General features: G+C 43.6%; 1 protein-coding gene across 1 annotated transcript in view; it reads right to left on the bottom strand.

Moving 5' to 3' along the window:
- PRMT3 (protein arginine methyltransferase 3) overlaps positions 1-18985 on the bottom strand; it is a 91058-nt gene that overhangs the window by 38746 nt on the left and 33327 nt on the right. Inside the window, exon 11 of the mRNA XM_056851925.1 lies at positions 10646-10724. Coding sequence (XP_056707903.1) covers positions 10646-10724 — 79 coding nt within the window. The remainder of the gene's footprint in view (positions 1-10645; positions 10725-18985) is intronic.

Raw genomic sequence — 18985 nt, 5'->3', positions numbered from 1 at the left:
TTTTTTCTCTCTGTTGGAACAGACCCAACTCAACAAGTACTGAAACTACTTTCTTTACTTTTGTGATGACCACAGTTCATGGGAAAGGGTTTGGACATATACTTTGGTGATTGGACAGTTTATGTGAGAATCTTTTAATTTTCATTTCTCATATCCTGTCATTCAGCTTTTATCTGATTAAATTATTCCTCATCATAGGTGATACTAAATGCTGATCAGACACATCTCGCAGCAGCCCGCTTTACAAATTCATGGGTTTGTCATCTGTGTCCTTCTCGATTCACTGCCCCAGAATCATTTGTCACTAATAACAGCTCATACAGAGAGCAAAGTAGGATGGGAAATCTTTTATCCCTTAAGCAATGCCTCACAAATGTAAGAACATTAAGAGGGTAAGTCTGTTCTAATGAGGTAGCAGACGTGGTTGTGAATGAACGTCAAGCAAGCACTCTCTCATACAGCAATTTTATTTTGGGAACAGGAGCCTCCTTTCTCAGGCCATAGTTTATCACATGTCACAGATTTTGCAAAAGTTGAAGCACGCTACGGGATCACAGCAACTGCTAGTCCACACTGTGCCGAACACATGACTGCACAGAAAGCATCAAGTTCCAACTACCTCAATGGGTTGGATTCAACCCTTTTTCAAACTGAGCAGTTTTGCAAAAGAGAACTTGCCACCTTCCATCTCCTACTGCAGTCTCCTGAGACCCCGTAAATTCAGGGAACTTCCAGAACAGTACGTCTGCAGCAAAAAGAAGGAAAACCAAGAATGAGGGGAGTAATTTCTTCTGAGCACCGATTTTTCTGGAAAAAGAGCTTCAACAATTCCAAAATCTGTCTCCTCAGAAAGTGGTTAGGAGTCATTGTTCTCTTTTTCTCTCTCTCACACACACAACTAACATTCAACTGCCTCTCAACATTCTGCAGGACCTAGAAGACAAAGAGCATGCTCAATGCTCATCAAGGCCTCCTTTTTAATTTACAAGTTAATATTTCACTACTAGTTGGGAATCTCACAAGCGAGCAAAATACAAAAACGAACTGAAAAGCTTAATGCTTCTCAGGCAGGCTGAAATCAAAGAAGATACTTTCTTCCAAACTAGTTGTCAACAGTTCACCAGGTACAAAGTCCTGAAGGGGTTAGTATCCCATTTAAAATCCTGCTAAATGAGCTGTACATTTAAGCCACAGGCATTGCAATCAAAAAGAAAAGATCACATACCTTAAATGCATGCATATTTCACGGATACTTAATTCCCTCCCACTTCTATTTTGTAGTTATTTTGCAGAAAATACTAGATATGAAAATAAACAGGAACTGATGAAAAGCAAAACACCAGCACATTCTGTTTAATTACATTATGTACACATATTTGTGGTAGAAAAATCCATGGATTTAAACACCTTGTACTGTATCGAAGCACTTCCACTATAAATCTCCATTCTCCCCACAGGCAAGGGGGTTACTGGACCTCTAGCCCAAATCTTGAAGAAGTTCCACCCCAGTGTTAATGTAGTATATTTTTATCTCACTGATGTTTGACAGCATCATCCGTTCTGTTGCTTCACATAATGCAAAAGTAGACTGCATGTGCAATTGAGGGCTTCTGCAGTGTGAACCCCACCTGCTGGCTGATTTATAGAGAAACACAGGAAACCATTCACGAGGTATCCATTAACCTCCCAAACTAGCTAGCTGGAGAGCATCAGTTAAATGCCCAAAGGCACAAATGTTCTCTTTAAAACCCTGCTAAATGAACTGGACAATCAAGCTAGTGGTGCTGTTAACACTGTATTCTATTGGGAAAAGGAAGGTAATATTTATAACCCTATCACTGCTTTTCACCCCACTGCTGTCTCCCCATTGACTCTACTCTCTTACAGCGACTGCTGCATTTCGGCCATATTTCAGTTTCTGGCCCTTATGAAAGCCATTTATCAGTTCTGCATTTCTAAATTAGTTCTCCATTGTAGCCACCCATTTAGAATTATGTTCTACATTATGGGGTTGTGCTAAGCCTCTCAAAAAAGGTATTGGGTAGGATTCTATTAACTTTTCTGCTGGCACAAGCAGGAAGGTTGATCAAATGGGTCCCATGATCACCAGCACAGCCTTTTGAGCATCAAAAGCAGGCCCTCCCCCACTTTTGTTCCAGAAGAAATGCTGGCAGGATCCAACCGACTATCACTACTACCGATTTTCCCTCCATTACTGCAGACCCCCACTCCAGTTTATGTCAATCCCTAAGATAAACATGTTGAACCTTCGAGGGATAAATGGCTTTATCAGAAAGGTTTCTACAAACCTCAGTTCACTATTCATTCACTGGGCTTTCATCCCAAACACGGACATTTTGTAACCAAATCTGCCACATTATAGTTGCCTACAAGTGGGGACTTGCAAGACTCATGGGGGATCCTATCCTCCTCCCCCTTCACTCACTTGGCTGTCTGCTTGGTCACAGCACCACCTCAGGCTCTTGTTCCTCTTTACCAGCAGCAGGAAGGGGTGAGACAAAGCTATGGGAAAAGGAGAATCTCACTCACCTGATCCTCTCCACATTCTGCTCACCCGCCCCATTGCCCACACTGCTGTTCTGCCCACCTGTGTGCCCCCAAACTCTGCAGGCAGTGGGAGGGGACAGCTGCTCTTGCTCTCCCCCTCCTCCACCCACCTGCAGCATCACCACCACCTCTTGCTCCCTGGCTCAGGTGGCAGTGCCTCCCCTCCTTCTCCCACACACACACACTGGGGATAATTTAACCCCCTCCCTTTAAAAAACTTCCTATTTTTCTGCAATCTTCGAGGGTCCCTCAAGTTTGGAGAAAAGTCTTCCTTCTCTCAGTTTCCCTCCTCTCTGATCCATGAATTCATGTAACCACAGATGGGGACATGTTGAGAACTAGACATGTTGATATAAAAATTATGCAAACTCCCACCGTATTATGCATAACTACAAATGAACATATAATACCACAAACACAGTCAATAAAATAAGTTGGGTAAAAACCTTAACCCGCTTGACAAAAATCTCTTACACAGGAAAGAACAGTTATGAATTAAACCTAGCTCAGGGCTTTCAGGTCACTGTAGTGTTTGACAATCCTTAATACCAAGAAATTATAGAACAGTTTTTTTCTTAATTATGGGTTTAAAAATTACATTCAAGCTGTAACATTAACAGCTGTAAGGTCTCAGACATGGTCACATTAAATTTAGCCATTGTACTTGAAAGCACATAACATGTTAAGGTAGACCTGGAAGTGAGTATCAAAATTATTTAAATAAATGAGACCATGACTGGGTCACGTGGAATTAAAACTCCTACAGCTTCCTAATAGACTAAAATACTTCATTCTATAATTGCTTTATAGGAAAGACCACAGGGCCATGTCGGTGAGTTTCCAGCATTCAAAATGCTACAGATCTACAAAATTTAATGATGTGCTTACTGTGTTCATAAAACTACTCATCAACACACCAGTGATGATTGTAACCCACCAGCTAAAAGGAAAAAAAAAAGAATACAAACAATGGTAGGGACAAGAACAGCCTGATGCTGGAGGACACCATGAGAACCGATTCATGCCCCTCTTCCTTTCACACCATACAGCACCATGCTCCCTGTAATGGCAAAGAGCAGTGGAAAGATAAAAAGGCAGGAGAAAAAAAGAGAGTAGAAATTGCCATGGAGGAAGGGTAAGGGATGTTCCAGGGGGAGGTAAGAGGGAGAGAAATGGAAGTCCATAGCCACCTGGATCCATGCCACAGTAACATAGAGACTAGACAATTGTAGTGCATTCCATGTGGGCTTGCTCTTGAAGTCAGCTCAGAGACTCCAGTCGGGACAGAACGCTACAGCTTGGTTACTGTCAGGAGCTAGGAAGAGCATGCACAGCGCTTCCATTCTGCAGCCACTCTACTGGCTACCCAATAAAACTTGGCAAACAATCGAAGATGAAGGATATTCAGTGGCTATTATTTCATCAAATGGCTTCAATAATCTGTTATTTCAACAGATAACAAAAGAAGGGGGATGTTTAAAAGAGAAGACGACTTATGGATGGTTAATTACTGGAGACAAGATATTTAGGGAAAATTTACAGACTGTTATTACAATATGAAACTGAAACCGAGCAAGTAAAATACTATGTGAAAAAATGGATGCTAAACTTTGGAGGAAGTATAAATATGAGTCAGTGGGAGAAATTATAGATTAAAGAAATTAGGTTCACGGGAGTGCCAAATGTTGAGAGAATTGATACAAAATGTTTTTTAGATGGTACATACCGTATATACTCGGGTATAAGCCGACCCGAGTATAAGCCGACCCCCCCAAACTTGAGGCCAGAAAAGGGAATTTCTTATTGACCCGCATATAAGCCGAGGGTCAATAAGAAATTCCCTTTTCTGGTAAAGCTGCGCTCTAAAATGGCGGCCGCCATTTTAGAGCGCAGGGAAGATCTTGCCCCTGCCCCAGGTCGCCCTCCCACCGGCCTCCCGGGACCTCCCAACCCACCCCAACCCACCCCGACCCCAGTGCCATTCAAGGGGGGGAGGGGGAAGAGCCCCTGAACCCCCTACTCACCATGAGAAGCGGCGGCAGGAAGCAGCGGCGCAGCCTTCCCGGCCCTGCAGGAGGCCGCTGCCGGCCCGAAGAACCCTCGCGGGCCCGGCGGGGATGGCGGCGCGGCCTTGCTGGACCTGCAGGAGGCCCCTGCTGGCCGGAGGAACCCTCGCGGGCCCGGCGGCGGCGGGGGGCGGCGACGAGGCCTGCCTGCTCCCAGGCAGGCCCCGCTGGCCGCTCCCAGGCCGCAGGAAGGTGAGCGGGGAGGCGGCGGGGGAGGCGGCGAGGCCTGCCTGGGAGCAGGCAGGCCCCGCAGGCCGCTCCCAGGCGAGCGGGCCGGCGGCAAGGGGGGGCGGGGGGGGGCGGGGGGGGCGAGGCCTGCCTGCTCCCAGGCAGGCCCCGCTGGCCGCTCCCAGGCCGCGGGAAGGCGAGCGGGGAGGCGGCGGGGGGCGGCGGTGAGGCCTGCCTGGGAGCAGGCAGGCCCCGCTGGCCGCTCCCAGGAGAGCGGGCCGGCGGCGGGGGGGGGCGGCGGGGGGGGCGGGGGCGGCAGGCAGGCCCCGCTGGCCGCTCCCAGGAGAGCGGGCCGGCGGCGGGGGGGGGGGGGGCGGGGGCGGCGGCGAGGCCTGCCTGGGAGCAGGCAGGCCCCGCTGGCCGCTCCCAGGAGAGCGGGCCGGCGGTGGGGGGGGGGCGGCGGGGGGGGGCGGGGGCGGCGGCGAGGCCTGCCTGGGAGCAGGCAGGCCCCGCTGGCCGCTCCCAGGAGAGCGGGCCGGCGGCGGGGGGGGCGGGGGGCGGGGGGGCGGGGGCGAGGCCGCAGGAAGGCGAGCGGGGAGGCGGCGGCGGGGGCGGCGGCGAGGCCTGCCTGGGAGCAGGCAGGCCCCGCTGGCCGCTCCCAGGAGAGCGGGCGGGCGGGGGGGGGGGCGGGGGGGGCGGGGGCGGCGGCGAGGCCTGCCTGCTTCCAGGCAGGCCCCGCTGGCCGCGGGAAGGCGAGCGGGGAGGCGGCGGGGGCGGCGGCGAGGCCTGCCTGGGAGCAGGCAGGCCCCGCTGGCCGCTCCCAGGCCGCGGGAACGCGAGTGGGCCGGCAGCGAAGGATGGCGGCAATGGTAGGTTTTCCTCCTCCCTCCTCCCTCCTCCCCCCTCCCCTACCCTACCGTATTGACCCGAGTATAAGCCGAGTTGGCTTTTTTCAGCCCTTTTTTTGGGCTGAAAAACTCGGCTTATACTCGAGTATATACGGTAACGCCTAAAGACATAGCAAAGGCTAATAAAGACTTTAATGGGAAATGCTGGAAATGTCATAATTCAGATGCAACATTCTATCGCATGTGGTGGATTTGTAGGAAGGCAAGAAAAAATTAAGGTCATATCAAGAAGTAGTGATTCATGCCAAAAAGGAAAGAAATGCAGGGCCACTCCTCTGTAGTCATATGTGTAAGTCCGCCCTAACAGGGATTCAATCAAGGTCCACTTCCTCCCAAGGACCCGAGCTACCTCTCAGCTATCCTGATCATAATTTCTACTGTTTTAGATTTCTAAAATAATAAGCAACAGGCTGACCCCAGCAATCTCTTTCCTATCTAAATACCCAGACAGGAAGATTCCAGCTCTACCCCAAGCATGACAAATGCCCAGCCCACAGATGTAAATATATCTGACTTCCAAATCTCCCCACAGGAACATTTTTGACACTCCAAATACAAGAGAAAACTTTCCTCTCCACGATAGAGACAAAGGTTTTACATGCTTGCACCCCCCCCAAAAGAAAGATTACATTTTTATTATTCTTACATTTCAATGCAAAGACACCCTTTCCCCTCCAAATCCCATATAAAAGGATATAAGTCACCTCTCAGCCCCAATTTTTGTAGCTGCTTTGGAAACAACCTGTTATCCAAGCCTCATGGTTAGTCCGTTGTCTGGATCCCAAACCTCTGCTCCGCTAGCCTGACACCAATCCTTCTGCCTTCCCCAGTCAATTTCAACTCCCACCACTGCTTCTTCACTGCTGCAGACACCCCCCCACCCTTCCCCTTGGTCGGGCTTGCGTGTCTAGTTTTCCCTTAAAGGTTTATTGTCTGTAGGTAGGCAGCCATTCCAGTTAAAGGTTTTGTGTTGTTTTGATTTTACCATACTGCATTTCTTTGGTATTTTCGATTTACTTACTATATTGCTTCGATTTTTCTGTAAGTAAACAAAAAACCCTTTTGTTGAAGATTCTCTCACCCCTTATTTCTCCTGAGTGTTGATATGAATCCCCACCTCAATCAATATACATAGGCAACACGGTCCCAAGTGCTTAAGCATCCAAAAGCACATGTGTTTGGTCTGTGCAGGGAGTGGGGGATGCCTCTGCATATTACTGCCTTGACACGTGTACACCAATTTGGGAAACCTGTTGTATATGTCTTTTATTGAGACTGAGTCATTTGTGGAATTTGGTTTTTTTTTAATGTTGAATTATATGATAATCCTATACTGCTGAGATACAAGCCACCATAGGTTGTTATATTAAGGAAAGACAAAATATAAACCAAAATAAAAGTTAAGTAAAAGGTAAAGGTCCCCTGTGCAAGCACCGGGTCATTCCTGACCCATGGGGTGACGTCACATCCCGACGTTTTCTAGGCAGACTTTGTTTACGGGGTGGTTTGCCAGTGCCTTCCCCAGTCATCTTCCCTTTACCCCCAGCAAGCTGGGTACTCATTTTACCGACCTCGGAAGGATGGAAGGCTGAGTCAACCTTGAGCCGGCTACCTGAAATCAACTTCCGTTGGGATCGAACTCAGGTCTTGAGCAGAGCTTTTGACTGCAGTACTGCAGCTTATCACTCTGGCCACGGGGCTCTTAAGTTAAGTAAACCCAACCTTAAATGGCTGTAAATGCTTGTGGAGAAGTAATCAGACTATTTTTTTCCTTTCTTGATTGGATCAGTTGAAAATGAAATGAAGAAAAGAGAAAGCAAGCACAGGTGATCAGCCATGTGTTTCACACCAAGTGAGAATAGACACCGGAGTCATTTGTGACAGTGCAAAGTGATTTTGGTATGCAGTATCTTCCCCCTCACCACAGTTCTTCTCTTTTGCAGCCACATTGTCACTTGCAGAGACATGGGCATGGGAAATGCCTATGGCACCACTGTAGGGGGCCAGATTTGATCATTTGGCAACCAGTTGCTCACCAGTTCTAGACAAATAATTCATGTGCTGTGTTCTTGGCACTGCTGGCTTAGTGTGCGGCAGCAAGATTGAAAACCTGAGATTGCACAGCTGTACTATTTAGAACCAGAGCAAGAAGTGTTCCCTGCTAGCTTCGCAAGACTCTAAACTTGCCCCAAGAGAAAAAGGAAGCAAGCTGTAGAAAATGTTTCCATTTCGTTATCATTCGACTTGTTGTGCCAGCTGTGTTCCTCTTGGCAGTTTAAATTATGACTCCCAACCTGTATTAAAACTAAAAGCTTTCAACAACAGAATGGCAAGTCCCGCCCCCAGCAAATATGTTCCTGAGCGTTTTAACAATATAGCAATTAATACCTCTAAATTACTAATGCTATAGACATGCAACATATTTACAATAAAACAAGGTGTGGTAATATTCCATAGGCATATAACATTAAGGTTGGGCTAAGATCAGCTCTCCCAGAGTGCTTTAAATGCTGCAGCCTGATTTGACTACGACCTGCATTTTCCCTGTGTAAGCACCACTTTAAATTAAGCTGTGTAGCTACGCACACACTCAGTAAGTGGATCAGTAAGCACAGATGACTCACCATCTTCCATTAATAAAAAACCAAAAGTTCAACAATCTAATTCTGTAAACAGGAAGAAAGAGTGCAAATTCTCTAGGGAAGAGTCTTGGTTGGACACATTCATTTTCTAACTGGAAGCAAACTCCCTATCAGGAAACAAACCATCCAGATGCATTGCAAGTTATGGGCAACTTGAAAGGACAGAATCCTTGGCCCTGTTCTTATAGTCCATGGTGCTAAAGCCTGAAGAGTCTATTCTGCACAATTACTTCATAAGTCGGGAGCTCAGCTCTGTGCTTTAATCCTAGATCTAAAATATAAGACAGAGTTAAGAGTGACAATATGAGCACAACACAAACGCTTGCCTACTGGCACCACTGTATGTATTTAAAATAAAACACTGCAAAGTAGCCAATGCAAAAAAAGGATAAATGAATTTGCTTCTGAAAGTGTATTTCACCCAAAGATAAGAGATGGAGATGAAATATACCTTATAGATATATTCTAAGAAACTGAATGCAATCGACAAGGTTTCAGACCACTGAAATAAGATTTTCTGAGAGTGGTGAGTATAATCTAGCGGGAGGATCGTAATTGTGTATTCTGACCAACAATTGACATTCCATACCATTTCTTGGCCTTAACATCTACACTATTTTCTTAAGAAAAAATCTACAAGGAAATAGTGAAAAGCCTTTTGGACTGTAACATGTAGGTAGTATGCACAATTAGTATAGCAAGAGGTGATTTAGTAATAACATGAAAATTCTAAAAAATATATGTATTTACTGATTAATGTATAGTCCACTGTTCAATATTCAAGGTGGAACACAAACTAAATGCACCAATCTAGAAGTTAAAAACCCCAAATAGGCACAGTGCATATACCCACACATACAGCTGCCTGTGCCCCCCTTCCCTGAGTACACTACAACAAATTATAATCTCTCTTTCTACCTCATACTACTTCTTAATTTATTAGTTTTAAACAGATTACTAAAGTACACAACATTTGACCACTTTTAAACTGCAAAAATCAATCACATTCACATAAAGTTTTACAACTGAAAGAGTGATATGTCTGCTATTATCTTCTAACAAAAGAGATAATGTCTCCATGCTTTGGAGCAAAGGAAAAATTAAAAGACTTCTAATCTCAGAAAAATGGGAACATTCAAAAGTCGTGTGATACAGAGTGCCTACACTATCTGCACAGCAGTCGTATACTCTATCAGAGTAAGGTCTCTTAAGATACCTCCTTTGCGAAACTCAAAATGGCAAGGCATTTATGCACACCAACACAATGGCACACCTATACCGAGGAACAGTCAAATATGAACAGTACTCAACAAGCTGGCCAGATTGAAGAATACCGACAAATTGAGTAGAACAAACATGTCATGCTCTACAGTGTGCTGTTGTAATCATACCTAAATAATCTTAATCACGCTCATAGCTTCCTGTCTTGGTGACTGAATGGAGTCCAAGGAAAGATTGAGCTGAAGTCATTGCTCTACAGGTTTATCCCAATGGGAAACATAAGAATCCTCTCTAATCAACCCGAGGTAGCCATCTTGGGTATCAGAGTGAATAATTTTAACTTTAAGAGAAAAAGCCTTCAACCAAGGCCAAGTTTCAAGTGATGTCCCAGTTTGGCTCAGAGGGTTATCCCCGCTAAGGGCTTGGTTTGCCCAGAGATTAACTTGGCCAGTGCAAGCAGCTCATGTTAAAAGACAGGTTATAATGGCAACAAATATTATTTGTCATTTCTTTTATTCATCTGGGGCTCACTATATCCCAGCAGCCATCAAACTGTTCCAACGCCAAGGTGGCTGCACAAAGTTTATATGGGGCTGGTATGTGGATTGACAAAACAGTGAAGTCCTTTGATTCAATCCTTGTTAAATTCCTATGTTCCATCTCCAGAACTTTGAATAGTGTAGGATTGTGCTGGCAGTATATTAATAAACTCATAAAATCAGATTACTGTCAAGTTAAATCAGTCTTTTTATGAAGTGTTCCTAAGGCAATGTCTCATGATGAAAGCCTTACCACATTTTGCAACAACAACAACGACAAACTTTATAAACTTTCAAGGATTACACTTTAGTTTTTGTAAAGTCAAAGTATTCTTTAAAAACTCTATTTTGTTTAAGGCCAAAATATCCCATCAATGGTTTTGTATTACCCGTACTATAAAATGAATGCCTTGAAGCTCCCACTAATGGAAACATTTTTCATCTCGGGTAAGAACTTTCTTAGTCATGCATAGCAGAGTCTAAATCTTTTGCTTCCCCAAAGATGGTTTATTAAAACAGAATTATAGACTAACCTGAACCACCTTTTGCCAGGTACTTGTTCCTTGCATAAATCACAGAATCCAGCATTGACTCGAAAAGGAGGAAATATCCCTATATAACGGAAGACAAAACGGCGTATTAAAGAAATTCCTCTATAACCATATACAGATTTTACAAGCTGTGTTTTAGAATGTTTTGCAGCATAAAGTTTGCAAGGACGAACAAGCGAGCGCGGTTCTCTACTTGCCTACATAAGTCACCTCTAGTAGTTCCTTTTGTTACTCCTGTTAGCTGCTGTAACATAGCAATTGGCTTCAAAATTATCTTATCCTTACATAATTCATTGGTAATAAAATTCTTCTGTAACAAAGTATTTCAGCAAGAGTTAGCTATAATATATGGGTATGCTAACATATAACCATCATATAGGTCTCTACAAGACCTCTTTATCCTTTCTCTTAGTACTTTATCCTTTCCTGTATCTTTATGTCAAAACATACCACTTCTCCTTACTAGTCTAGCATTTGTCTGTCAAGTGATTGAGGGCCTCATTTTCACAACCTACAACTTTTTTTTTACCATTTGCATGATGTAGCTAGTGAACTATTCTAAAACATCACTTCCTGTTAGCAAGTGTCTGTGTTGCGTAGGGTAGGAGAGAATCTACCGAGAGTCCTTCTGTCTTTGCAAGAAAAGTAGTAGAGGTTTGGAATTATCTCTGTTGCACCCTCAAGATGGCAGGTGCATACACATCCTGCCCTAATGCTAGTATCTGGCAGCAGAAGATAATATGAAGGCATCTGCTGATAGTTATAGGGGGCAGCACATACCACATGATGGCTTCAGGGCCCAAGCAGGCAAGTTGTATCTTCAAATTACTGTACTTTTATCCTTGATTCTACACGTTATTCATAAGCGTTCACATTTAATCATGGTGGGCAGCAAAATTGTGACGCGCTCTGTTCAGTGCAACAAACATATTTATACTTTGTTTTTTTCAGAGAAATGCTGTAAAGTTTGAAATTATATTATTTTTGAGACTGGGAAAATCATCTGGAGATTGATTACTGCCTCTGCACACACTTCCATCAATTTGCATGGGCAGGAATGCAGAAACAATAAGGAGCTGCTGAGATTGGTGCTTTCAGTTTTCAGTCCACAGAACGTCATCTTGCCCAACGGATACTGTCTCTTTTTCTGGCAGAAAACTACCAGTATGCTTACAGAAGACTTATAAATGGAAGATGTTCTTTTCTCCCATGGCCATAGCTGAACAAACCTACCATCCACCAGTGAAATCAAAACATGAGCTTTTCTAAACTTCACCCTACAGGCCCGGCAGAAAGAGATCAACCCTCGGTAAGCTCTTATGGAAGACAGGTTTATTACCTATCATTCATAATGGCTAAACATGGAAAATATGTACCACCTGATAACAAGCCCTTGACACGCATGCCCTTCTTCACCATATGGCCGGCCACTACTGGAAGATTATTGAAAGAGAATGGACCTGTAGTGTGACCCAGTAGGACAAAAGTTCTTATATTCTTGCCCCAAGAGGTGATGTGGAACTCTTTGTCTACCTCTCATGCTCACACACACACAAATAATGAAATCACAAAGAGTCTTGCAATATCTTGATGACTCACTGCGATGGACAGGAGGCCATCCTACCCGAGAGGAAAAACAACCACTCAGCTGTTTCAGACCCAAGCCTATGTGAGTGCAGCTCCAGGATCCAATCACCATTCTGAGGGCATTGGAATATTGGAAGGAAGCACAGCCAACAGTCCGTTTTTGGGTCTACCTCAGCACGAGAGCAGACGTTTGAAGGGTAGCTCTGCCTGGAAGCATGGCAGAGTGGTTTAACTCTACCTCTGGTAGAGGACAGAGTATCCAGTTGGGAGGCCTGTTGCTGGTGATGAGCAGACCTCGCACCATTTCGTGTGACACTTGGGAAAGGGCAGGCTGGCGGGGTGGAATCCTATGTGTATGTGTGAAAGGATCCAGCCTGGTGGCTAGTCAGTGAAAGCCTGTTTGTAACCCCAAGTATTAAAGAGAATTCACCCCATAGCAAATCTTTTTTGATGTTTTACTAAACCTACTTCAGTGATGTATGTACTCTTCAGGTTCAATACAAAACTTATTTCACAGCAGTGACCCAAACCCTTTACACTTGCTACACTAACATCTTGTAACTGAGCGGAAAGTTTACAGTTCAAAACAAACCTGGTTTCCCATAATCATAAGAGGCTGTGTGGCTCCCCTCAGTTGGCAGAAAGAGCCTGTCACACTGACCAATTTATTATAGCATACACTTCTCGAAGTAATTGCTTCTGCCTCATGACAGTCTATTCCACAACAAATGTGTCTTTAAGGTGTCCATAAGATCCTAATTTTGGCTGCCTATCACTCCTCTGATGGCGTGATAGACAGACTGCATTCATTTTCGTTGTCACAGCTTCAAGCACCAGCGGCTACAATTAAAATAAAAACTGGGGGCTGTGGCAAACTCCTTCCTGATATCCATGCTGTGATCATTTCCTCTTCCTATGCTTCCCAGAAATCCTTCTGCAGCCATTCTTGAATGGATCCAAGACAGTCAGGAGGAAATAGCTGCTGTGTCCCAAACGTAATGTCTGCAGCTGCTTGTTCAGTATAAAGTATATGCTTTGGTTCAGTAGAGGCCCTCGGGCTTTCTGTTGTGCTCACCATGGGATTTTAAGGGGGCATTTTCCTATCGTGACTGCTATACTCTTTCCTAACAAAGAAAGTATACTGAAATCATGAGAATGGGCCCCATAGTATCCTTTTTTTTTCAGACTTTAATCATAGTCCATCAGAGGGGAATGTTTGCAGATTATAATTTCTGAGACAAGACCCAAATGCATCCAAGTGATATTATGTCACAACACTCAGTGCTGATTTACATTCTGCAAATTGTCACATACCTGATATCCTCTCCATTTACCTCCCAGGTGCAGGGAGGATAATTTCATTAATTTTATAGTGATTGATAGATGTGTAAATAATTTCTTAGGACATTACTTTATGATTTTATGTTGAGAGACACAGAAGGCTCCAGTAAACAAAAAGGCAGGCCACAAACAAAATTATCCCACAGTATAATAGATATCACTGTCCTCCCTCAGACCTTTCCCACTTTGGTTCTTCAGGCTTTCCTTAGATCTCCATTCTCTCATGCAATATCACATCCCTGTAAGTTACGTTGGAAATGTCCCTCATTTTCAATCAAGTCATTTATTACCAATTTCTGAATGCTTTCCTCTATGCGTGGTGCTTATCTCGAGTGTAATTCAGAATGTAATTTCACAGGCTACTGCCTCACCTGTAGGGGTGCCATCTGGAAAGAGAATTATACCTGACATTTCTCCTGTGATGCTCTGGGATGCTCCTGCTTCCACACTGACAAGGTTCAGATTTCCCCCCCCCCCAGAAGATTGCATTAGAACCTTCAGAATTAATTACAGCAAAGAGATCCACGCCACACAGAATTGTGAACAGAATATTAATGACTCTGGCTAGCCAAGAAGCCAAGACATTGAAACGACATGTTCACTACCAGAGGAACTAAGGAGGGAAATTATAACAAGGTCTTGTAGGAGTACCTGGCTTTGCCTTTTATACCAGCATATTTTGCACTTCCATGATAGTTAAGAAAAATCCTGGCTGTGTCTGTGGCACGCAAGTAGGCAGATATCAGAAAAGAGTCATAAAATTAACCATCACTGAGCGGCTCTAGCTGATGAACAAAATGCTACTCCCATTTACAAGAAACTGAAGTACAACTGTACTTACACTCATTGTTTCACACTAATTATACCAGATGGCTACACCCTAAGAATTAGCAGTTTATGTATCACAGTGTGAATACAGTCCCATATGCCCTTGGAAGGCCTGTGTTGTCACAATGTTAGGATAGCAGAAGCCATAAAGTGACAAATTTCCCTTCCACACCACATTTAAAAGAACAGCAACCTTATCTTCCCTTGGTTTCCAAGCATGTATAGCCCCGGCCCCCAAACCTTCTTGTCTACTTCCTTCCTGCCATAGCTGACCAAGAACAAGGGGCTTTCACTCAGCACGGCCTCCGTTCCCCATACAGCCCCTTCCTAAAGCATCGTGAGGTTCTTCAGACAGCCTTCTATCTGCTTCTACAAGTTTCACCTTCCATTCCATCAGGTTACTCAGTCCATATCTGTTATGCAACTTCCCTTCAGTCAACTCTAGATGAACTGCTTAAAGGGAGACTTGGGTGTGGGGGAAGAAATAGCATGGGCATACAGGCAGCAACTTCTTTTAGTAATCTCCTCTGTGCTTTTTTAAAAGCAATCTGAAAGTTCTGTAGCAGCTAGTCAGAAAAGTCTGGCTATGAATTGGCACCTAAAGCCTAAGGGAGGGATCCACCTAAAAAGCTCATAGAAGGTGCTGGCACATTGGATCTTTTCCCATCTTCCCTTGCAGCCTGCTGTGAAGTTTGGTAAAGCCTCACAACGCACCACAGTATGGGGCTCTGCAGCTGTGAGGACCAAATCAGAAAAAGTCACCTCCTTCCACTGGCAATTTAGATAGATAGTTTATTTACAGCCCTTAGCCAGATAAAACCAGAAACATGGACTAAAATATTCTTACAAAGAAAGAATTACAGTCCGAGTCTTATAACACTTTAAAAAAAAGAAATAACAACCGAGACACTTCTGCCAATTGGGCTAAGAGACTGTTCTATGGCGTCGAATTTTCATTGCTGCCGAGCAAAATTTCGCAACCTGTAAAGTGATTGAAGGATTATCCCCTTGTAGGAGCAACTCAATGTTTTCTCCTGCCCTGTCAGGTCCCATTCTCAATAAGAGGGGCTCAATAAACTTAGAACGGGGTAATGTGTAAAAATTGCAGTTCAGGAGGGCGTGCTCAATAGTTTCTAAGTCCCCTGATTTTCAGGGGCAGCATCTCTTCTCCCTGGGTATCTTCTTAATCTTCCCTTGCAGCCTGCTGTGAAGTTTGGTAGAGCCTCACAATGCACCACAATATGGGGCTCTGCAGCTGTGAGGACCAAATCAGAAAAAGTCACCTCCTTCCACTGGCGATTTATTTCAATGGAGAAGGCAGCAACACTCAACTCCACCTCTTCACTGCAGTGCCCCCCATTTTGTGGTGCACTTTGTTTGAGAGGTTCATCCAACCCTCACAGAGGATTTGCAGGACAAACAGCAGAGGCTACCTGGAAAAAAAGAGAAGGTGGGGAATGATCTGTTTCCTCCAAATCCATCCACAAGAGTTTCTACCGAAGCCAACCCTATATTCATATGACAGCTTTTAAAACAGGTTTGCTAGGGATTATACAAGACAGAAAAAAAATGTTTCTGAAATCAGTATTTTCCACTTCTAAAAACTAGGACTATATATTTGAACAGTGAAATTAGAACATAATTTGGAAGGAAAACATTTCACCCAGGGATTCTAAGGCAGCATTCCACTTGTTCTGAGATCGACACTTATTTATCCTTGTAGGATAGTATAAAGAATAAAAATGTAAAGTAAAATCATGCTAAAAAGCCTCTTCCCAAAAGTATACACCAAATTATCTCCTTCTACAGATAAAATGAGTATTCTGGAAAAACCAGCATACTGCACAGCCGCTCTCATTTCAGTTAACTACTGTATGTAGAATTACTCTAATTACTGTAAAACATCATTACCTCTTAAAATTCCGTACCTCGAGGGAACAGAAGCACAATTCTGTTCGCATATAAAACAGCCTTGTTCACAAAGCCTGCTCACCTAACTCTATAGTACATCTTTTCAACAATGTAATATCTGGGGCACGTTTCTCAATTTTTAACCAGTGCATGTTCGCGCACACACACTCACTCTCTACAGGTGTGCTTTTACCATCTTCTAAATGGGACAGTAGTTCATACTTCATTGCACAACTAATACCTTTGGAACTACTACCACTAGATCATAACTGGTAGCACTATTTATTTCATATCCTTCTTCCTGTCACATGACTGTAACGCTCACAGTAAGAAGAGAAGCTCTACTATATTAAATCCTGAAAATCGCCATATTCCTTCTTATGTCGTCCTTTTTTAGATTTAGCATGTACTCGAAACATTGCATATTTTCATATATTAGTTGGTTGTCGAATTGATGCATGTTGTAGTTTCTTAGAAAAAAAAAGATCCAACATCAAGATATAAACAGAAATGTGAAGGCCAAGGGAAAAACTAGAAAAATGGAGGGGGGAGTCCCCTCCCACCCACCCCCCGCAAAGGCCTTTAAAAAAAATCCTGATGGTAAAACTGGAAACTTTGAGGAGTATTGGGGGGGGGGGGACTCCTGTGAAATATTTTCTCTTTTAGAATGCGTGAAATGCTTTTCAAGATAATGTGAGCATGTTGTAGACATACAACTTTTAAATCCAAGATGCATTTCTACACCTACAAGGAAACCTAATCTTCATGAGGGGAGCATGCAGGGCTTTCATTGCTTCCAAACTGTCGCATGCTTTCTGTTGTCCTGACTTTTCCCTTATGATTGACCGTTTCACCTCTCCCTTAAACCACTGACATATATACCCACAGTCTAGGTAACAAGGAGCTTATTGCCCTATCTTGCTGGAAGGGGAAAAAGATCAGAAGGAGATGGGGCAGAAACTGCACCAAAGCCTAGGAGGAAAACTCGGAAAGTTTCACTGAGAACTGAGCTTTGTCTAACCAGTAGCTAGAGAAGCAAGAAGACATCATCTAGCTGGAACTAAGATACACGTACTAAGGTAGCATAGTGTGCATCAGTTTGCAGTTTTCTCTCAAGCACTGGGCATATTTGCAGTTGTGCTTGTAGAAAACTAAGGTGTTTATAACTTTTACATTCTATAAATATATAAAATACTGCAATTTGATAGGCTAAGTTATAAATTATGCATTTCATGTAGTTAAAGCAGTAAAATTTCTTTAGGTTTGATAGGATAGTAAGTATTTTATCAAAATTTCTGGTTTTTGGGGGGAGAGGGGGGACTATATTCCCATGGCTTCAAAATTTCTAGAATTTTTACATCTCCAGATAAATAACAATGTCTTGACATCTCACATTCCATCCTGCAGTTATGTCTAAGGTATATGGTACCTGCCAGGAGGCCAGAAAGGTTAAACATTTATATTCAGGTACAGTTTGTACAACTGATATACTTAAGTAAAACAAACAAGCAGGAATACAGAAATCAAATGGTTAGTATACAGATGTAAATCCTAGTCTAATAATACTTCTCTGTGAAAAATCAGCTTTACTTCTCAAGCTATAACAGGTAATCTCTATTAGATATATAAAATAGGCCAGATATATTTAGCTTTTTAAAAATAGGCCATGTATGTTTTTATTAGACTCCCATCATTCATGCATAGTATGAGGAAGGGTTCCAGTCTGCACTATTTATCATCACATGGCTAATAGCCATCGAAGAAATAGGAAAAGAATTCACTAATGAGAAACTACTCATTTATTCTACTAAATCTGAAGAAGAAAGCAGATGGTTGACAGCTTTATTTCATAAAGAAAATAATTCTAAAATGATGTACATTTTATGATAATATGAACCCATGAAGCTGCCTTATACTGAATCAGACCCTTGGTCCATCAAAGTAAGTTTTGTCTACTCAGACTGGCAGTGGCTCTCCAGGGTCTTAGGCAGAGGTCTTTCACATCACCTACTTGCCCAGTCCCTTTAACTGGAGATGCCAGGGCTTGAACCTGGGACCTTCTGCATGCCAAGCAGAGGCTCTACCACTGAGCCACGGCCCTTCCTTCCAAGAAAGAATAGTTGGCTTTTATACCCCGTTTCTGTACCTTTAAGGAGTCTCAAAGCAGCTTACAATCACCTTCTCTTCCCCTTCCCACAACAGACACCTTGTGAGCTAGGTGGGGCTGAGAGAGCTCTAAGAGAGCTGTGACTAGACCAAGGTCACCCAGCAGACTTCATGTGTAGGAGTGGGGAAACAAACCCAGATCAGCAAATTAGAGTCCACCGCTCATGTGGAGGAGTGGGAAATCAAACCTGGTTCTCCAGATTAGAGTCCACTGCTCTTAACCACTACACCTCCATTCTGTGTTCGCCAATGAAAAAGAGCATTGCAAGCTAACTTGGCTAGCTTGCCACACTGGAAAAATTATTTTACCTAAATGTATGGTCTGACAGCACTTCTGTGTTTTCAAGAACACTTATCTCTATGAAGGATCTCAACAGTGCATACGGTAATAACATTAAAGAAGCCAAACTATTTCCCAATTACTCGTGATAAAAAGGTGGAAGGTGCTGGGGCAGCTATAGAATATAGTTATATTCAATTTTCTCCTTT

This window comes from Euleptes europaea, chromosome 6, assembly GCF_029931775.1.
Source record: "Euleptes europaea isolate rEulEur1 chromosome 6, rEulEur1.hap1, whole genome shotgun sequence".
Lineage (NCBI taxonomy): Eukaryota > Metazoa > Chordata > Lepidosauria > Squamata > Sphaerodactylidae > Euleptes > Euleptes europaea.
Note: the sequence above shows the minus strand (reverse complement) of the source record. Positions and strands in the feature narration are given on the sequence as shown.